This window comes from Thunnus thynnus, chromosome 5 (assembly GCF_963924715.1).
Source record: "Thunnus thynnus chromosome 5, fThuThy2.1, whole genome shotgun sequence".
In the NCBI taxonomy this organism is placed as follows: domain Eukaryota; kingdom Metazoa; phylum Chordata; class Actinopteri; order Scombriformes; family Scombridae; genus Thunnus; species Thunnus thynnus.
In genome coordinates this window covers 33,277,147-33,300,184 of record NC_089521.1, presented here as the reverse complement: position 1 = coordinate 33,300,184, position 23,038 = coordinate 33,277,147, and the positions used below count along the sequence as shown (strand labels likewise).

Sequence of the window (23,038 nt, the reverse complement as noted above, 5' to 3'; positions counted from 1 at the left end):
CCTCATTTGCTTTAATTCACCGAACGATGCAACAAACAGTTTTAATGTTTCAAAAAAAAAAAAAAAGCCACGACGTGCAGCACAGAACCCGGCTTTAAATGAGCACAGATTTACTGTTTCAGCCCTGCGGGGGAAGTTCACCGCTGATTCAATGTTTAATGTCTCTCCTCCTCCTCCTGCAGAAATAACATCCAGCAGCAGCTCCACACATCCATCAGGCCCGACACACAGAGATGAATCCCTGAGAGCTCAAACACATCAGCCACAAAATCTGCTCCGTCTCTCTGTTTCATTTCTGCGTGCCCTATCTCTCCGTGCGGAGCAGGTAGATAGGAAAATTATTCAAATTGAATCCCCGTCCTCAGGTAGGAGGCGGGAGGAGGGGGACGGGGGGGGGGGACGGGGGGGACGTATGGGGACTATATGGGAAGATCTCCTGTCTGAAGTATTAACATTTACAGGAGGATCTCGCTGGGAGTGGACGGCAGATGTACCAGAGAGGAGAGGAAAGAAGGATTTTTGTGTTTTCATCTATGCAGAGATTGATTTTATTCCACTTCAGTGTCATGATCAGTGTTGGGACAGTTACTGATACACTTAACTCATTGTAAAAACATTTCTTTACTCATTACTTAGCAGCAAAACTAACGATTTATGTTACTTTCATTACTCAGGCTTCAGCTCCGTCAAAAGCGGCGTTCCCACCGCAGGAACTTAAGAACCTTCTGAAGAAGTCGGTTCCTCCACCAACGTTCTATATGAAGACCCAGGAAGATCGTTTTACCTCCTAAAAAGCCCCTAAGCGAGCTAGAGCGTGAGTGAATGAAGAGAGGGAGCGGCGGTAGCGAGAACAAAGCCGGTGAATTATGTTCTACAGCAGAAATAAAAGCAACAAACACTCGACAGGTGATTTACTGTTCTGCTTTTCATTCATTCATTTACATCCAACTCATGCAGCAGGAAATACAAAGATACCAAGTTTCCTCTTGTGTAAACACTGAGTTTCAAGCACTGCCGTCATTTTTTAATTCCTCATCGGTCTGATTTGCAGGATCTACCTGGTCGCTCAGGTGCATCAGATTCAAACAGGGAGACTTTTAGTTCTGGAGATGAATTCTTCTGGTTCTAAAGTACCTGGAACCTGAAACAAGCTGATGAACTGATCTACTAACAAGTTTTGTGTGTTTGTATCCAAACCCTGATGTTTCTTATTCCTCCTTGTTGTGGTTCATATCACAACCTACTGAAGTTCTTTTAGAAATTTATAATGTGGTACAAAGTCGAGAGGTTGTGACATGTAGCACAACAAGTGTGCACAGTGGTGAGTTACAATCTGATCACTGTTATTAGTCTTTGGAGCCGTTTCTAATCAAACTAACGTGATCAAACTCTTCATGATGAAGGAACATGTCACCCAGTGCAGCGCTGTGACTCACTGACGGGTTTTTAATAGTTTTGGCCCCATTTCTAACATCATGTCTCATATGTGTAGAGCTGCAACGATTAGTTGATTAATCAATTAGTTGTCAACTATCAAAATGAATTTATTTTGATAATCAATTAACCGTTTTGAGTCATTTTAACTGGTTTCTTTAGTCGTCTATGACAGTAAACTGAATATCTTTGAGGACATGTTGGGTCTTGTTGAACACTGATCAACATTTTCTGACATTTTAAAGACCAAACAACTAATTGATTAATGGAGAAAATTTCATTTCATTTCAAAGTTTTATATGTAAACCTTGAAAATCATTGAGGTTTCCCTCATTTGTAAAAATAATCAACAGATTAATTGATAATGAAATGAATGGTCTTGTGTTTCTTTGACATTTTGTCTTGATGTCTTTTATGTTTAGTGTGAAGCACTTTGAACTGTTGAAAGCTGTAATACAAATACACTGGTTTTGTAAGTTTAAGCCAAATAAATTGAACAGAAGACTCGTCATGTTTTATGGAGATTCATTTCCGTCCCTGAGAAGTTTAACAAACATGTTCACCTTGAAAATGAAAGTAAAACAGTCACACTGAGCCTCAGCTGGACTGAAGAAACCAAAGAATGTGTCTGGAACTTTTTTCTTTCTTTTCTACTTTAAATGAATTAAATTCTCATCACCGAGTCCTGAAAGGCTCCAACGAGGGGAAAAAACAACTTTATCGAAGCTTTTGTGAAACCTGCGGACGGCCTTGATTCAACCTGAGACACGAACATCACTTCACATGTTTGAGTGCAGGAGGAGAGAAAATCAAATCCTGATAAATCATATGAACGACGTCATTCTGACCGGTGATGTGGGAGCACTTTCCCAGTTTGATGAGAGTCCAGCTCCCAAAATCCTCGTCAACATGTTGATACGCTGAGTTGAATCTATGAATCGATGAACGGTTAAATTAACTGGCAGCTATTTTGATTTTTCACATTTCCTGCTTCCAGCTTCTCAGATGTGACGACGTGCTGAACAGCATCATGTATAAAACTCAGCAAAGTTTAGTTTTAATAGCTTCAAATATGAGTCTGTGTTGCAAAATTTCTTTTTAAGTAAAGCCAGAAATATTTGAAAATAATAAATATTCAAGGTGAATAATTCCATTCAAGATTAATGATGAATTATAAATATGTAGAATTTAGACTCGCCTTTAGAAAACTGATTGCAAAAAGCTTTTTATTAGAGTTGTGAAGGTGTCAGCTGCTCATTTCAGAGCAGAAATAAGTTTTTCTCACAATAGATAACAACAAACATTTACTCAAAGTAAATTTCACTCGTGTTATACTCACGTATTACCTGCAACTGAGCTTTTTGTCTTTATAGAAGGAGTGAAAACCTACAAATTAAAGCGTTTACAGATAAATAAGACGAGCAACTGATCAGTGAACAGCCAAACTTTGACGTGCACACGTCACTTGGACTAGTAGGGGTTAAAAATAACTGTGATAGCTCATTTTGCTCATAAGGACCTGAGCTATTGATACGTTTATTGACTGCAGGACAGTCCTATTGGTTTAACTGTGGAAGGTGACTCACTGACGTGTGATTTTTCCCTCATGGCTTACCGTAGCTGCATGTGCTACACATCTCAGCTATTAAACTGGTGAGAAATGTTATTATTACTGATAGAAATGATGGACAAAACTACCAAAATAAGCCAGAATTGTCCTTTAAACATATCCATCACCTGCTAAATCTACAGTCCTTCCCTCGTTTTCACAAAATTATAGAAACTTCAATATAAAAACTCATAGTTCCTGACATTTCCTCTGACGTGTGATAGTGGATCTGTAAGATTACTCATCTCAGCACATATGAGGAGGAGTGTGAGATTTAATATTCCGCAGCTGTGTGTGTGTGTGTGAAGTTTTGTGATTATTAAAGTTGTGTGAAAGCAGACGGATCATCAGACTGAAGCAGCTCCCACCGAGCTGAGAATAATGAATCTGGAAGCAGGAGGAAATAAAACCCAGCGACCATATTTGGTGATTAATAACGAGCGGAGGATTCCCCCGAAGACGGCGTCAGCATTCGCACTTCCTGCTGACAAAGGCCTCCATCCACCGCGAGGGTGACCTCTCCGCGAGAAGAGCTAGGGACTGCCGTGATGAAGAAGAGAGGAAGATGAAGAGGAAGACGATAAGGAAGGAGGAGGAATGAACAGAGGGTTAATGAGGGAGTGATGAGTCGTCCCGTTGATGAGGCGGCGCCAAAGCAGCAGCTGGAAAACAGCAGCGCCGACAAAACCGAAGACGCTGATGGAGGTCGGAAAGTCTGATAATGATTTTTATCGTCTTCTTCTTTTTCCACCTCACGCTTCTCTGTTCCTACCAGAGAGAGACGCTCATTACTCCAGCCAACCTCCTCCTCCTCCTCCTCCTCCTCCTCCTCCTCCTCGCTGCTACCCCTTCATTAAAAATGGCGGCGATGTCACGCAGCCAGACGTCCATGAAAACGTGGAGAAATTCAAGTGTTGAGACGATGTCAGACGACTGGAAAACGACCCACAGATGTCGACTGCGGAGGTCATTCAAAAAAAATCACAGCCAACCAAACGGCTCCATCAGAATTTGCGCCAGAATTTTCTAGTTTGACTCTAATTCGCCGATTTCTGGTGAAGCATCACATTTTTGTGAGGTAAGGGGGGGTTACTGACCATTCAACATGAAACCCCTCCCCCTCCCCCCCCGACACCTGCCCATCAGCATCCACATCACCCCCAGGTCTGATCTTCTCTACTATTTCTGCCATTTTTCATGTGAACAACCGAGTGCAACACCATGAATCATCAACACTAAGCTGCGTAACCAGAAAGGCCCAACAGAGGATGTTCTTCCTGAGGCAGCTGAAGAAGCTCCCTCACTGTTTGGTACAGTGCAGCAACCAAACAGGATTTCCTCCCCCCCCCACCCCCCTACCCCCCGTTGATCAGCTACACTCCCTCCAGGGCCAGGCGGCGTGCAAGCAGGATCATCTCCGACCCATCCCACCCTGGACTCTTTGAACTTCTTCCCTCAGAAAAAAAAGATCCATGAAAATCCTCCACCAGCAGACACAGAAGCTGTTGATCTGCTGAATAACTGAACTGTATTCAAACTGGACTGGACATAATTTAAATGTTTATTGCACATAACATTTCATTTTTGCACTTTATGTTTACACATTATTACCTTACTTTAGCTCTATTGTTATTCTTTATTCTTCTGTTGCGTTTGTTTGTGACAAATCCTTTGTATGATGTTGATGATGATGATGATGATGAGGATGCTGTCTCTTACCGTTGAAGCTGACAGCGCGGATGTGCGCCAGCAGCTCCTTGCCGTCGATGTTGGCCATGCGCGGGCAAAGGCCAGGGTAACCGGCGCAGAGCTCGCGGTGCATGTGGTGCAGAGCGTGGGCCATGGCGTACACGGCGTCCATCACGAACTGAACCTTCCCTTCCTGCTCGTACGTGGAGTCACGGCTGACTTTCTCCAGACCTGCAACAGAAACGGAGACGCCTGATCAATCCCTGAAAATACATCAAATTCACCAAGGACTGAAAATAAAAGTTCATTCACCAAAACTCCACTGTTGATACGTTCAAAACCACTAAAAATGTTAGTTTTTATCATCATCCTATAGCAGCTTTGAAAATACAACAAAAACTATATTGTAAATGTGTCTCTTTTCATAAAATTACAAGAAAACATCATCAAATCAAATCTCATAATTACTAGAAGATCTTAATCACAATAAAATGATACAGAAGTCGTAATTATGAGGAACTGGGCCTCATGCAAGAAGAACTCGTACGAACAGATTCGTTCTTAAGAGGAACATTTCTCTGAGGTGAGAAACAGGATTTATGAGTTCAGACGTGTCCAACAGATAGTTTCTGCCTTGAAGTTTAAATATGATGCTGAAATCAACTAAAACAAAATACTGAGAGGTTGTTTTTATATATATTTTATGATTTTTATTGGCATATTTTGTTGCAGCAGCTTCTTGTCTAGTATCATGTTGTGTTGCAGCTCATTCATTCATTCATCAGGCTGAAATGAACCTCACGGAACAAAGTCAGAGAAATTCGGTGAATGTTTTGACTTCCACAAAAAGTTTCTGCTCCACACTGTGGATTTATATGTAGTAGTTTTTGAGCTTAAAGTCATCGACAGACTAAATGACTAAGTGAGTTCGTCCTTGCCGTCAGGCACAAAGTAAGTCACAAAGGCTTATGGGAGTGTGAAATGAAAATAACTAACCTATTAACATTAAAAAAATACATTGGCTCCATCTCATTAGCTGTGATTAAATAACAGAGAGGAGAAGACATCCTCATCTTTTATTTGAAAACTCTCTAAAGTCCTTCCAAAATTTTCACTGTGTAATTATTGTTATTAGAGCGGCGGCGCTCTGCGATCACGCCGCCAGGCCGGGATGCAGGGAGGAGAGTGAAAGAGAGGAGGAGGAGGAAACTAACTGCTGGACTGGACCCTCCATCAACACAAGACTTCTCTGAATTAATAGGAGCTTAGAAATGAAATCCAATTTAATTTTAATGGCAGGCAGATGGCGGGGGATCTGTCCGAGGGGAGACATTTGCTCCGGCAGTAAAGACTGATTACACGTCTGTACGGCGGTAATGAATGAGCCTCAAACGGCGAGCGGAGAGCCGAGGACGTCAAACAGCCGAGGCAGAGAGGAGATGTACGGCTGAGCTGCAGATGATCGCTGCTCGCTGGAGATGATGAGTGTCTTTTGTGCTCCTCAATATTTAAAGAAAACATGTTTGAATCTGTAAATTCAATTTGTGCCTGAATACAACATCTGATTCTGACTGAAAGGAGGTTTTCTAGAAGCTCAGTGGAAGAAGATTGTCTGTCATGAAGACTGAAAAGCAGGTGAAGGAACTGCTCCTCAGCACAAAAAATACATTTCTGAGTAAGTTTTACAGTCTTATGTTTAGACTGTTGAGATATTTTGATCTGAAATATGAGAGTGGACAACATGACAACACATGGAAAAACCTTAGCAACCACCTTAGCAACCAAGGCTACAGACAGACGTTTATGGGCATGTGTGATGAGCTGACATCAGCTCATCAGCGAGGTAGAAAAAACTGACGCAAAGGAAGCGTCCAAAGCAGGTTGAAGCCCTGACTTTTGACTTGCAGGCAGCATTTTTACACACGTTCACCTCAAGTTTCTGAACCATGTTTAACATCCGACATCAGAAACATATAAACAACAGAAAACCACAAAAAGCAGAATATGTCTTCCTTTAAGAGTCTCCAGCCATGTTAGCAGCTCTGTGTTATCTCCGCTCATGTGTTCGTAACTACTACTACTTAGTGTTTAATCACCTGAAAATAAGAATCGTTGTGTTTTCATTATATTAGAATGAGCCTTTATATCTACAGAGGAAGCAGGTCGTCTTCCAAGGAGCCGCCATGTTGCACGGCCATGTTTCTACAGTAGCCTGGGACGGAAAAACCAAACACTGGTTCTAAAGAGGGAATCTTTACCTTTTTTCATGAGTTTCACAGCTGCCGTAGGTTTTCCTACACGCTTTGAATGTCACTAAATCCCACACACTGGTCCTTTAAACAAGTCATTGTGTGAATTCACCAAATTAAATCTTCATTGATATTAAAACTGAAGTTGAGTGACAAGTCTTCTTTTATTTAGAAAGAAAACAATCACACATTTGTGGTTTCGATCGATCGCTCAACACATAAAGAGCAACAGCGTGTCATCGAGCTCAGAGCGTCTCGACCACAAACACGGTTTGGTTTTTTCTCTTTTCATGACTGGAGTCCCAGTGAGGTGTCTGAAGTTCACACCTGGTGACCTACTGTCATTACACACCAGTGAACCTACAGGAAGATGTCCTGAATGTTTTGACCCTGAAGGATCACAGACTGTTTCCTACTGATCACTGCGTTATTCCTGCTGTGTTCCTCAGATATTTTTGCTCTGGTTAAAAATCGTTGTAGACTGACGTGGACGTTCTGGCAGGAGGAAAAGGAAACAACATTTCTTTTTCAGAAAATGCAGAAACTGCTTCAAGCAGCTGCTTCATTAACACAAACTCTGATTTATTCAACAGCCTCTCACTCTAAAGATGTTATTAACCAAAACAAATCAATAACTCATCATCCCCAGAACCTGCATGTATGATTTCTGATAAAAAAAAAAGCAATGTGAGCAGCGTGTTTGGCCATGTGGCGACTAGAACATTTCTTGCCTTCCTGTTTGCTAATGAGCCTTGATGACCGATGATGATGATGATGATGGTGATGATGGTGAAACTCTGGCTGACGGTGAGGTGAGGCGGTGCACTCGACAGACAGCTGCTGGCGTTTCATTTACACATCACTTATGGGGTAAATTTAATTCCTCCTCGACAGGATGGACGCCTTTCTGTTTTCCCGCCTCTCTCTCTCCCTTCTCTTTCAATTAGATTTGGAAATTAGATAAGCAGGAAACTAATTACAGAGGTTACCGGTGTTGGGATGAGTGCGGGGGGGAAACCGGCCCCAGCTGTGGCGTCTCACACACCTGAATATATTTACATTAATAGAGTTATCAGTAGCATCAGTCTGTGTCAGATTCATCAGCAGAGACACGTGTGACGGCAGCTCAAATATTCATAAATTCTGCTGAAGACTATTCTTTGCTTAATAATAAAACAGCACAATTCACTCTCTGCTTATCTATATCTGTAAAAAAGAACAAACATCAGTGACATCCATCATCCCAACAGTCACTCAAATGTCCACCAGTGGTGAAGATTTCTCTTACATTCAATATTTAGGGACCGAGCCCAAAAGGCAGAGGACTATTGTAAAACAGTAGTCCTCACCTAAGGGCGAGGACCCTATTGTTTTTCGTGTGTTTGTTTGTTTCTTTCTTTCTTTATTATTATGCCACATAAACCCTAAATTTGACCCCCTAAACATGCTCAAAAATTCACCAAATTTGGCACGCACATCAGGTCTGGTGAAAAATTTGATAAAATGTAAAAATGAATCCCCAAAGTGCCAAAATGTGCTCTCTAGCGCCACCTATGTAACTAAAATGGCCACCACGGCCTGTAGTAATGTCGTAGAGAGATCAAACGAAAACTCAATTATTCATCTCATCAAGACCTACAAATCATACACCGACACCCCTGTCCTAAATCAAACAGGAAGTCTGCAATTAGCCTTTCAAAATAAGACTTTGCCCCAATTTTGGCCCCCGAACAAACACTATTTCCTCCGAGGGAGTTAATGGTATCAGCTTCACACTTTAATAGATGACTTATGACACTATGCTGAAAAAAAGTTGTTAAAAACTTTGTAATAACAGTTTGGATTTAATAAGCCCTGAAAGTTGCAGTGCCACATCACCCTTGCAATGTTAAACAATGGGGAAGCAATCTATGGGCATGGACTTTGTGTCAAACAGAGGCTTCTGATGTATAAACTATAAGTCTGACCACTTTCAAACCTGTATCAATGGATTTGCCACAAAATTTCTAACTAAAATATGATTATTAATGTAAGATTTGGCCAAAGTCATGGGATTTATGAGGATATTTCACAAGAAGTGTACTCTAAAATCCTCCTCTCCAACTGCTCCTGGTGATGTCACTCCCTCAGTGCTGTGAAACATTCCGCAATACACACTCATTATAAAATCACAGGAGGAGCAAGAAAAGACTTTAAAACTCACACTCTAATATCTCAAAAACAATAAAAGATAGAAATAACATGTAAATTCAAGATTTGTAGGTCAAAGTCTCGTGACTCATTTAAAGTTCAAATGAAGTTTGTATCTAAAACTATGTGGAAGCAGTAAATGTTCAAAAAGGTGTGGGTTCACTCACACTCTCCATTCAAATATATGAGTATTTTTCTGTCCAGCTGCAGTTACTTATTGTCTCTACACACCTGACAGTACACATGTCAATCAAACTTTCAAAATAAAAGCACACCACACTTATCATTACCGAAAAGTATGAAGTCAAATCTAAAGTCAAGACCAACAAGTCAAGACAAGCAAGTCAAGGCCATTAATGTCTTATTAAAGACCAAGCAGCAACCTTCCGGGCTGAAAAATGAAGCCAATGCAGAAGTGCCAAAAACCTGCATTCTATCTAATGGCCATCAGGGGGCGACTCCACTGACTGAAAAAAGAAGTCCGATTGTACGGAAGTCTATGGGAAAATGACCCTACTTCTCTCTTGATTCATTACCTCAGTAAACTGTTTCCTGATGAGCTGATGTTTCAAGTTTTCTTCAATACAGCATGTTGTTCATTTTGTAAATTATGGCCCCATTTAGAGTAAAATAGACGATACAGCAGAGTATGCTTTAAGGTGTGGCTATGTTGTGATTGACAAGTCGCTACCACAGTGACAGCTAACGTAATATAACCATGGCGTACAGGTGTAGCTGCTGCTATTCCAATGTGTTTTCAGTTCACTAAAGTTTATTGTAACATTTTGGTCGCCCAAAAAATGTCTAGTTCAGCGGCTGGTTGTAATAAAAGACCCACTGATGAGTCGGATTATCAGTTTTTCCAGTGAGTACATTTTGTTTTAACGGTTTTAGGCCTGTCTTTTGCTAGCAAAAATTAGCATTAGCATTATCACTGTTAACCTTGGATTGTAAGTGCTAACCAAGCTAGCAGCTAGCGCTGTGGTTAGCTCCATCCTCTCGTCCAAATATGGTCACTTCTGGCTCCAAAAATCAAACATGGCGACGGCCAAATCCAAGATGTCGACACTCAAGGCTTCGCAAACCAACGGGTGACGTCACGGTGACTACGTCCATATTTTATACAGTCTATGGTAAAGACCAACAATTAACAAATCACAAACCAAGTCATGAATGTACGAGTCCAGTTTCCAAGTCGAGACCAATTAGTCTCAAGTCAACCCTGGTAAGTCATTCAACAGTTAAATGAGTTAAAACAGAAAAATAAAAACAAACAGCTGGATGGCCCTTTAAGGCTCAGTGGTTAAATCTCAAATCTCCTCTTCAAACCAAAGTGTTGACAAAAACACACACACACACACACACTTCACAAAATGTCCCTGAGTGCTGCTGAACACTAAACAGCTGCTCCATCTCTGTTTCAGAGGCACCGTCGCTTTCAAACACTCACACCCTGTCGACATCACTTTTTCACCTGCTGATGTTTCCTAACCAAAGTTCAGCACAAAGGTAAAAAAAACACACAGAACACAAAGAGGTGTTCAAATGCAAATCAGGCTTTAACATCCACTCAGTGTATTTCATGAGAATCTGCAGCACAGTTAGTACAAAGAGGAGTACAAATGGAAGAAACAGTGTTGTAAAAAAAAAAAAAGGCGAGAAAACAATGAGGCAAACACATATTTCAACAAAGCAGAAGAACAGAATCAAATATTCATGTTCTTTGGTGAAACAGTGTTTGTGGAGTCTCCAGGTGGAAATACTGATCGTCAGAGTGAAAAACAACGTTTCCCCTGAATAAAAGAAACTCTACATCCTCCACAAACTCTGTTCCTGCTGCAGAGGGAACGGCTGCACTGAAAAAAAAACAAAAAAACGTCTCCATCTTGTTTTAAAAGAAGTGAAAACAACTGAAATGTTCTTTACACCCCCGCAAAGAGACAGTGTGCTGATGATTTAGCTTTTTCTTTGAGCCTCAGCAGCAGTGGAACTAAAAATGTAAACTTTAAAAACAATAAACTTCCATCTTCTAAACCAAATGTGGAGGCAGCGTTTTTAAGCACCACATTTATATTCAGATTAATAAAGAACAGTGAATTTACTCATTTATGTATTTAAAAGATAAGGCTGGTGATTTTCTGTAAATCTCATGTATAGAACAAAACCAACAATGAACTTATCTACACGGTTGTGTTTACAGAGTGTCACTAGCTTGTTGTTCTACGTATCACAACTTCTTGACTTGTACAATGTCAATAACTTCAGTATAAAGTTAAGAGGTTGGTATATGTAGTAGGGGTGTGCCTGAATACAAATTTGGCAAAGCACAAATAGTGTTTTGTTTTTTTTACGAATATTTGTTTCATACAAATATTTTAAAAATTATTTGTTTTCGGGATGAAAAAAACCCCATGTCAGATACCAGGACGCAGGTCGGTTACATCACTATCTCAGTGTCTCTCCTCTGCTCCGCTGTGACGTCTATCAGCAGGTCTCAACGAGGGGAGTCACATCCACCTGCTACATGACGCACATTTCCTAATTTGGACATCACTCCTGGAGTTGGGGGTGTTCCCCAGAGATAAAGCTGAACTACTGACATATGAGAAGTGCTCTCAAGGGACTCTCCATAACCTGTTGTTCCTCTTCTCCTTTCCACAAAGTCAGGTTGTAAATAAATGAAAGGTGCAAAGCGATAATCGCCTTTGAAGTTCCTCCCTAGAGGTCTGTCTGCAATGAGTGGTGAGTAAAGTTTTATCTCAGTAATCAGTGCAGTCGTCTATGATCTGGGAGACCCCGGTTCAAGACCCGATATGGGGACCTTTTATTCAAATACTAATACAAATAATTTTGCTGCCTGAACAAATACAGATACAAATACAAATACTGGGATCTCTGCACATCCCTAATATGTAGCACAATAAGCTAGCAAAGCTCGAAACAACACCGCGTTCCTGCACATGCTCAGTGGTGTCTGTCTTACACAGAACTACTCTCTGGAGACTGGAAACATGATGCTGTTTTTAGTCTTTAGAGCCATTTCTAAACAAACTACCGTAACTGTAATGTTTGAGGTGTTAATCAAACTCAAATCAAACAGAATCAATGGCTAAATTTCATCCTCTGAGCAGGAATAAAAAAAGTAAATTATATGTAAATCTTTCCAACAGTTTAATATATTTGACTATAAACCAAAGTGTTGGAAGCATCCGAAAACCTGAAACAACATCCATGAAGGTTGAACATGAGAATAAATAACTCGTCAGGGAGGATTTTGTTTTTCCTCACGGCTGCAGCCGATCAGAAGGCGACACGCTGTCATCAAGATCTCGACACCTGAATCAGGAAACGACAAACGTGTCTTCATTATCCAAACAAACCTCTGTGACGGCTGCTGCTGCTGCAGCTCGCACACAAACAAACAGATAAGCATCAACGAAAGGTTGACTGAGAATCTACAGCCCGGAGGCTGCAGACAGCAGGGACGAGGATCAGATCTCCACCTTCAGAGAGGAAGAAGGAAGAGGAGGAAGAGCTTTACTGACTGATGAAGATGATGTGGCTGAAGGCTGATTTCCTCTGAGCTCTGAACACAAGACGATGTGTTTATGTTACACTGCTTCACTTAATTTTCTGTGGAACAGAACTTACCTATAAATAATGGTTATTATGGCATTTTAATGACTTGTTTTTTAATTAATATTTAAAGGAATAATTAATAGATCATTTGAAAGCCCTCCACATCATGGCTTATCAAAATGGTTTAAGGAATTTTTAAGATGGAAAAAAACACTTAAAGTTGACAAAAAAGCAGTTTTTAGCAAATCATCCCTAATTTGTAGCTTAAAAACGTTCTTAATTTTCAATTAAGGTGCAAATTCAGCAGTCCGGCTCAAATTTGAGGTAAATGGATTGTTTTTATCTGTTAAAAACTCCTTTAATCCATCAAACAGTGTTAAACTCTGTGCCTGAATTTGAAACATAGTTGTAAAATAAACATTTATAAGTACCTGTAACGTTATTTGGTACGTTTTAAGAGGTTTTACCCAATAAAAATCCACAGAGAAAACCCATCAAAGATCCCTTAATATATTACAATCCATTAATGTAGCCCAGAAATATCTGTGTAATCCCACCAAAATACTGAGTTAGAATCCTTTAAAATATCATTAATTTGCTCCTGAAGATATTTCAGTCGTAACATTATGCAACCAAATCCCTTTAATTCATTTAATTCAAACCTTAAACCTGAAACCAACAACATTAAACCATTAATCTATAACCTAAATTATCCCCTTAGAATCACATTTCAAATTCCTCAATAATATTATATCTTCAAAGGGCCTTCAGTTTTCAAATAATGAGACAAAAAAACTTTAAATTAAATTTTAAAGTCTTCCTCCCTTCAGAAACATGTTTGTTCTTGTTCCTTCAGTTGGATGTTTGTTCTTCTTCTCTGTTCAGAGTTTGTTTTTATTCATCTGCTGAAGGAGGAAAGTTTCTCTGAGCTCATTGAAAATCTGATTTTAAGAGGGACGGAGATTTATGACATCACAACTAGTTTGGAGCCAATCGTGGTTCAATATTCAACTTACACAAGTGTGATGTGGAAACACTGAGGATGAACTTTACAGTGAAGGAGGAAACATCTGGTGTCCAGCAGGAAAATCTCTAAAATGAAATATATTATATTATATTCATGGATTCTGGATTATTAAGGGGGAAGGAGGAGATGTAATTTGAAGGATTTTAACGTGGTAATTAAACATTATTGTTCCATGTTTTAATACTTAAAACTGTCTGCAGGGGATCTTTAAGGGATTTGTGGGCCTTGAAAACCCCTTAAACTGGAAATGTAACTGGGTGAATAAGCCACTGAAATCATTCATTTACTCATTTATTAATCTCTCAGTTTGGGTGAATGCTGGAATTGCACCTTAATTAAGACAAATAAAGCAACTTAATGTTATTTTAATAAGGGGCTTTTACCCCATTAACATATAAATTAAGTGATACTTATAATGTCATTTATACATTTTGAGGGCTTTTACCCCTTTAGATAATAAAAACCTGGTAAACTTATTACAGTAAATACTTGAAAACTGAATAAAAATCATTTAAAATATTGTTAATTTGCAGGTTAAATTATTTTAGCTTTTCAAATTAATGAGTAAATTAAGGGACCCTGATTATCAAACGTCTTGGTTTAGATGAAGGTGTCTGATGTGTTTTCAGGGGTAAATTAAAGGTTAATTAAGGTCATTATAAGGGATTGAAGTCTACATGATGCTGAGGAGATTACGGCGTTAACATGCGAGTGACGGAAGAGAACGAGGAAGAAAAATATGGATTTTCTAATTTACTTTCATCTGAGTGGAGGGGGCGGGGCCACAGGAGGTGGGGGGGGGGGGGTTACTGGGGGTGGAGGGAGGTATAATTACAATATTGGATTGCTTTTTAAAAGCGACACACTCTATTTGGCAGGAAATTAGGTGCTCAGAGGTGGCGTTTGCTGTGAGCGCAGCAGCGGTCTGCAGAGCGGAGCGGCAACATTATCCCCTGTGCGGCACGGAACAGACCTCAGGCCACCGCGTCTCGTGGATATTTAATTATCCTAATTAATTACAATTAATGAGCTGGCTTTCCCCAGTGCCTTCTGGAGGGATTGTACTGAGCGTGCTCTAATCTGTCAGCTGGTGAGATGCTCCTGTGACTGTTTCTTCTTCTCTGCTGGAGGGTTTAAAGCCAAACGACGACTAATACTAATACTGACCGATGTATAAAACACACAGACGTCTATGATGAGTCTGATGTTCTAGAGTTTGGTGCCACTGACATTTAAAGATGAGCTGAAACATACAAAGACTGAACAGACCAGTAGTGGAAGAAGTATTCAGATACTTTACTGCAGTAAAAGTACCACTACAGCAATATAGAAATACTCCAATACAAGTAAAAGTCCTGCATGAAAAATCCTCCTGCAGTAAAAGTACATAAGTATTATGAGCTTGATGTAGTTAAAGTATTGCAGTAAAAGTACATAAGTATTATGAGCTTGATGTAGTTAAAGTATTGCAGTAAAAGTACATAAGTATTATGAGCTTGATGTAGTTAAAGTATTGCAGTAAAAGTACATAAGTATTATGAGCTTGATGTAGTTAAAGTATTGCAGTAAAAGTACATAAGTATTATGAGCTTGATGTAGTTAAAGTATTGCAGTAAAAGTACATAAGTATTATGAGCTTGATGTAGTTAAAGTATTGCAGTAAAAGTACATAAGTATTATGAGCTTGATGTAGTTAAAGTATTGCAGTAAAAGTACATAAGTATTATGAGCTTGATGTAGTTAAAGTATTGCAGTAAAAGTACATAAGTATTATGAGCTTGATGTAGTTAAAGCATTGCAGTAAAAGTACATAAGTATTATGAGCTTGATGTAGTTAAAGTATTGCAGTAAAAGTAGTGGTTTGGTCCCTCTGACTGATATATTATTATATATGACATCATTAGATTATTAATAGTGAAGCATCAGTGTTAGAGCAGCATGTTACTGTTGTAGCTGCTGGAGGTGGAGCTAGTTTACATTACTTTATATACAGTTAGCTAGTTTAGTCCAGTGGTTCCCAACCTAGGGGTCGGGCCCCTCCAAAGGGTCAGCAGATAAATCTGAGGGGTGGTGAGATGATTAATGGGAGAGGAAAGAAGAAAAAACAAAGTTCTGATACACAAATCTGTTTTCAGTTTTTGGACTTTTTCTCTAATCTTTGATCTTTGCTGAAATATTGGATCATTTGAACATTTATTGAAATGAAAGCATGTGAGAAGTTTAGAGGGAAAAATCACTATTTGGTGGAGCTGTTAACAACTCATAGACATGTGAAATGTGACCCCGACTACACACTGCTTTTTGTAAGACGTCAAAAGCCCAAAAAGGTTGGAAACCACTGGTTTCATCTTTAACAATGTGTTGTATTCTAAAAGCTTGTTATATTATCCATTGTGTCAAATCTTCATCTGAAAAGTAACTAAAGCTGTTAAATAAATGTAGTGGAGTAGAAAGTACAATATTTCCCTCTGAAATGTAGAAAGTAGCATCACATGGAAATACTCAAGTACAGTACAAGTACCTCAAACTACTTGGAGTAAATGTACTTAGTTACTTTCCACCACTGAGATAAATCCCACATAAAGGTTGTTTCCACCAGCTGGAGTTGCCAGTTATCGAGTGTTCTTGTCCCTAAAACAAATGGACGACAACCAGCTGCTTGTACTGTTTATATCATGGTTTCTATGCAGAGTAATCTGAGTGGGTCTGCAGAGCAAATATGAGATGAGTGAACTTCAGGTTCTGGTCGACTGTGTCGCTCTTTGACTTTATGTTGTGGAGGCATTTTCTCTCTTTACAGCTCAATCAGTTTTTCCTCCATTTCAGTCGACACAACAGATGAACCTGTCTCCTAGGAATTACATTTATATCCTAATAATTTGCAACAGCAGATATATGTTGACAGAAATGTAATGCCAGTTGAATTAATGTATCTAATAAGTCACAAAATGTTCATACAGAACGTTTCCACAACATTTTGATCATATTTCATTCATTCTCCTACAATAATCTGCTCATTTTTTTACGATTATGTTTGGACACCTGTTGGTTAAAAATCAGAAAGGTTGGTGGGCCCAGGTTCAATTATAACATTAGTGGTATATAAATGTCATTTCTAGGAGGCATTCTGGTCAATGACCTGCCTTCTGTTTCCAATATTTTCTCACATACATGTGTTTTTGTTGTTTTTTTAAAGGTTTTTTGGGTGTTTTGTCTTTATTTAAAAGTTCAGGCATGAATGTTGAGTCTGAGGAGTTATGAGTCTCTAACATATTGCGGAGCGGGAAAAGCTTTACTGACTGTGCAGTAAACAGAAATCAACCTGAACATCTTTATCACTGAAGAGGATGAGTTTATTGAAAGCTGCTGATTGCTTTGACTCGGCGGTGATGTCGTCTTCTTCCTTCTGTCTCTTAAAGTGAATCAATATGACCACAGACGTCATTAAGCTCCTGATTTCAGAGACATTTCTGAGACAAATGACAGCAGAGACAGAAAAAATGTTCTTTCATAAGCGAGGAGCAGATGTGATTGGCCATGATTACTACCCGACTGAACGAGCAGTTTGATAATCAATACTCACAAAGCTCTTTTTTCCATTTGAGCCCCGGCTGAACCACACAGCCATGAAATTACTCAAAGTGTGCAACCGCATCCTTTGTGCACTAGACATGACTCACCTGAATCACACATCAGAGTTCATGCCTGGAAGTGAATCTCATACAGGAATCTGAAGTTAACAATATCACAGCATCACTGGAGCACATTCATCCAGAATGAGGCTGCAGCTGCTCTGATGAATAGTTTAAAGGGTAAAACTGGTGATTTTCTTTCTTTTTTTTCTTCTTCTCGTCAATAAATCTCATGTTTGGATCCAAAACAAACAATGAACTGATCTACTAACAAGTATTGTGTTTGTATCAAAGCCTGATATATCTGATTCCTCCGTTGATGTCAGAAAACTATTAAAGAGGCCTTTTTGTAGTTTTCTGTTATTTATATCCTGTTCTGATGTCAGATGTTAAACATGGTCAAAGTTCCAAAACTTGAGGTAAATGTATGTAGAAACGCTGCCTGCAAGACAAAAGTCAGGGCTTCAACCTGCTCTGAACACTTTGTTTGTTTTTTTCTTTGACAGTTTTTTCTGCCTTGCTGACGAGCTGATGCTAGCTTGTTGCACACGCTCATAAATCGCCGTCTGTTCTGTAGCCTCGGTTGCTACGTTTGGTTTCTGGCTCGAACATGTACGGATGGATTAGAAAGTTGACATTTGGAGTAAAGAAGGAGAAAAAAAAGTGAAATCCTGCTACTATAGTTTGTTTACGTAGTCTCCGGAGCCGGAGGAAGCTTCCTGAAGCTGACCAATCAGAACAGAGTGGGCTCATCAGGAGGCGGGGCCTTAAAGAGACAGGAGCTAAAACGGCCTGTTTCAGACAGAGGCTGAACTGAGGGGCTGCATAAAGGACCAGTAGAAGCCCTGGTATAAAACCTGGAAATATGCAGAATATATCCTGAATATGTCCTCTTCAACGAGCCACACCGCTGCACTGGGTGACATTTTCCCTCATTATGAAGAGGGTGGTTACTAATAACAGTTTTCAGTCTCGGGAGAGTAGTTCTGAGCATGTGCAGGAATGTGATTTCATTTTCAGAGCTTTGCTAGCTTGTTGTAGTTTATATATCACAACCTCTTTATACTAAATTGTTAATTTCTCAAAGAACTTCAATATAAAGTCAAGAGGTTGTGATATGTAGCACAACAAGCTAGTGAAGCTGTAAATTATCACACAGAACTACTCTCCAGAGACTGAAAACATGATGCTGTTATTAGTCTTTGGAGACGTTTTTAAACAAACTAACGTGACCAAACTCTTCATGATGAAGGAACATGTGACCCAGTGCAGCGATGTGACTCACTGATGTGTTTTTAATAAGATTTATCAGCTTTGATACAAACACAATACTGGTTAGTAGATCAGTTCATTGTTGGTTTGGATCCAAACATGAAGAAAAATATAGAAAATTGCCAGATATGTCCTTTAAATGAGGAAGTCTGATTTGAATGATGTGAAAACTATATATTTTTTCCTGATTTCACAAAAATAACCTTTTGTTGATAATTATACAGAGAAAAAAAACTGAAAATTCAGAAAATTAACTGCAACTACAGCTGCTTATGTAGAAATTCTCAATAGTATGGACTTTCATCTTTTATCTGATAATTTACAGAAGCTTCAGTGGGAGACATACAGGTGTTAATATGTTAATAAACACATTTTATTTCACATATTTTTTTGGATCTAGACAATGATTGGGTGGTTGTCTGCAGGATGTAATTCTATGATTTTATTCATTGACTCTGATGTATTTAAAGACACATTTTGTGTCTGTTAAGACAACACAAAAGATAATAAAGATTAAAAAAGATTGTCCATTGAAATATTTCTATGGTGATTAACATATTTTCTTGAGTATTTGCATCTTTATTATCTTCAGACGTGACATCAACACTCCTGCATCAATTCAGAGCTCACAACTCTTTACAGCTGTGAGAGGAAGACACACACACACACACACACACACACACACACACACACACACACACACACAAACACAGGTGGACTCTGCAACCGTGGAGCTTCTAACACAATGAGTTCAGCGCAGCGTCCTGACAGCAGCAGACCGATCAAAGCCGTCCACTGAGCTCAGGTAAAGACTTGCAGCGTTATCACAGCAGCGGCTGTTCTCGGAGCGCTGATGCCGGCTGTTTCACCTCTGTCTGCAGCTGGAGGGGGAGGCTGACGTCCGCTTGTATTTACCCAGCACCTTCCCACAAATCCTGTTTTGCGTGTCGAACTTTGTAAACGTTTTGTAAAGGATTTGGCCCTCAGTGGCCCCCTGTTTTACAGAGAAAGTCCTCCTGAATCAGGCAGGATTACATTCCTGCTGCATGGACTCTGCAGTCAGCATGGAGAGACTCAGCAGTCGTCATCAGAGAGAGAAGAAGAAGAAGAATTTTTTTTTTTTTCTTGTTAAGCTTCTAATTTACATCTGTGCATCTGCTTTCAGCTGAAGCCTGAATCCGTGATGACTTTAAACAAGGTAAGAAGTAGAAGAAGCCACTTTTCATCATAACGTAGAAACAGAACAGCTGACAAGTTGAATCACTTTTCTCCTGAGCTGCGGTTTATTCCCCTCAGCTATTCTCATAACATTCAAGTCACAAAACTAAGCATCCATTTTTCTGAAAAATAAATCCCTGATGATCTTTTTAAAAAAGGAAAAATAAACCCAGAAGTTCAGTGAACAACATTTACATAATTCTCAAGGACTCATCTGCCTATCAGGATCACAACATATTTTTCTTGCTGCAGGATGAATTTTTACTTTTTAAACCTGTTTCTAAAGTTGCAACTCTTAGGTGGAAGTGACATGAAATAATCACAACACAGTCGAGGACAAATCTAACAGCACATACTGTATGTTACCATCATTATTAACACATCTAAGTCCTCTTTTACTCATACAATATTTATCTAAGAAGGTCCAAACAAAAACCACACATGAATAATATGAATAAAACATCGTCCTGCTAACTGTGAGAGAAAGCACACAGCAGTAAAAACATCTTCTACCTAAACTACTGATGAGCATCACACAGTTCACCTGCATCAACAGTTAAAACAGAAGAATAAAGACATAAACACTGCAAGCAACCAAAAGACATCAATGTTATTTCATCACAGTTGTCAGTGATGGAAGTTTCAGTGATGTACTTTTACTGTAGGAGGATTTTTCATGCAGGACTTGTACTTGTGATGGAGTATTTGTACTTTGTTGTATTGGTATTTTTACTGCAGTAACAGATGTACATTTATGTTCATGTGTTGGATTCCTGACAGCCGGTTAACACACTGGATGATCATTTTGGGGTTTGAGTTCTCGACCCTGCGACACGGAGCGTCTCTGACAGCCGTCAGTAATTAATCCAGCGTTTATTTAATCATCTCGAGTGTATCAATGAATATGAACAAGTGTTTATAATCACAAACGTTAGATACAGGAGTTTAATCACTGGTGTCAAATGAATAGAGAGTCGAGTGTTGTGTTGTCTACAGATGGAAGAAGAGAAGATGTTGCTCTGTTGTTTGAACCTTCACAGAGCTTCACCTGAAATCACATTTAATCATCCCTCTTTACAGTCAAAAATAATGTCAATTAGTAACAGTATATATTATTAAAATGAATTGCATTTAATGTGCTGCAGCTGAGCAGCTAATAGCTATCTAGCTGCTAACTGGTGTTTGCGGCTAACAGCTATCTAGCTGCTAACTGGTGTTAGCTGCTAATAGCTATATAGCTGCTAACTGGTGTTAGCGGCTAACAGCTATCTAGCTGCTAACTGGTGTTAGCTGCTAATAGCTATCTAGCTGCTAACTGGTGTTTGCGGCTAACAGCTATCTAGCTGCTAATTGGTGTTAGCGGTGCACTTTTCCCCGGTGAATGTTTGTTTGATGTCTCGTTCAACAAGCTGCAGGACGAGACGTGTTCATGTTTGTAAGTTAGATCAGAAGAAGACTTTAGCAGGAAGCTAATGTGCGTTGTTGTTCAGAGTTTGTGTAGCACGATGATATCCTAGCAGTAACCTTTTTGTCATAATAACTTGATTTTTACATTTTGAGACATTTTACACATCTTGCAAAAACAAAAAAATTGAATTAATCAAATTAATTTGACTTATCGTGGAGTGCTGACTGTACTGTTGTCTAAATTTGAGGTCTCTTACTTTAGTTTTTCCATTTTATGCTACTTAACATTTTTACTTTATACACAGAGGGAAATGTTTCTCTTTTCATTCAGCTGATTACTTTTCAGATTAAGATTTTACATTAAAAAACATAAATATGTATAAACATATATATGTATATAAAGTAGCTACAACATATAATAATAGATCAGTCACAGGGGAAGAACTTTTACTTTTGACACTTTTGATACTGTAAATACTTTTCACTTCCTACTTTAGTCGTATTTTGAATGCAGGACTTTTACTTGTAATGCAGTATTTTAACACTGTGGTATTGGTACCTTTACTGAAGTAAAGAGAACTTTTTCCATCACTGATAAAGTATCTTTATCTCCATCAGGAGCTACAAACAAAGCTCCACAGCACAGAATGAAACCATGTTTACTTCCTGTTTCTGCTCCTGAAACCTCTCCGAGCCTCCTCAGATCAGCCGAGTCAGGAACCAGGAAATTAACCCGATCACACGTGTGAGAAATCCTGCCGAGCTTTAACGAGCAGGTTAATTAACGCTGACGTCATCACAGACAGAGCAGCGGAGCCAGTTTTCCTGCCGTTGTGCGTAAATGACCAGAATGTACGTTGCTTTGATGTTCCCTCAGTGTTGTCATGCAGCATTTCACCGCAGGGCCGCTGGTTAGTTTATCAATGAGCTACAGTTGTTGTGTCTTTAAATACGTTTAGTGATCTGACAGCTCTTACTTAAGTTCTGCTGTTGGGGGTTTCATACATTTATGAATCATCTGCTTAGAGTTATATTTGCCTTTGATTCAGATTTAAAGGGCTACAGTACATGGCTTTATTGCTTTGAAAGTATGTGAACTCACGTCTCTGTTATTCTTATATATATGTTGTTATTTCTCCCTTGTAGACCACACACACTCACTCAGCCTAATCAGTGTCCTACTGTGGCAAATATACGTCTACAACAAAGCCCCCTAAGCTGCAGATCCTCTCTCCTGTCCTGATTCTTTGACTGGAATCATCTCCATATCTGTCGACCCAAACCAATTAACTTTCCAAAGGCCCAGCCTCTTAATATATACAGTTTGGCAGTTTTGGGGGCTTTTGACTGCAGGGTGAGAGAAGATTGAAGGCTGAGGAACTGATGTGATTTTGGTTGTTGCTTCAGGGAGAGGATTAGTGCTGTGTGTGTGTGTGTGTGTGTGTGTGTGTGTGTGGTGCTGCAGAAGAGAGTTCACGTATTCATACGAAGGAAAATAAATGATTAACTTTCTCGGTGAAGTCCTGTCAATTTGATTCATGTAGCCGGAAATCATAAATCAGCCTCAAAGGGCTTCAAAGGGCTTAAGAAGCTGCAACTGTTTCTTTGACCCACAACTGGCTCACAGAAAGACAAGCAGAAGATAGAGAAAGGAAGGAGGAGGTGGAGAAAGAAAGCCAGCGTAGAGAAGGAAAGAGAAGAGGTAGTGAAGGCTGAAAAGAAGAAGGTACAA

General features: G+C 39.4%; 1 protein-coding gene across 3 annotated transcripts in view; it reads right to left on the bottom strand.

The window, feature by feature from the left end:
- LOC137183662 (metabotropic glutamate receptor 8-like) overlaps positions 1 to 23,038 on the bottom strand; it is a 160,702-nt gene that overhangs the window by 38,988 nt on the left and 98,676 nt on the right. For all 3 annotated transcript variants that reach the window (XM_067590855.1, XM_067590856.1, XM_067590857.1), the window contains one exon: positions 4,763 to 4,963. In XM_067590855.1, the coding sequence (XP_067446956.1) occupies positions 4,763 to 4,963 (201 nt within the window). The remainder of the gene's footprint in view (positions 1 to 4,762; positions 4,964 to 23,038) is intronic.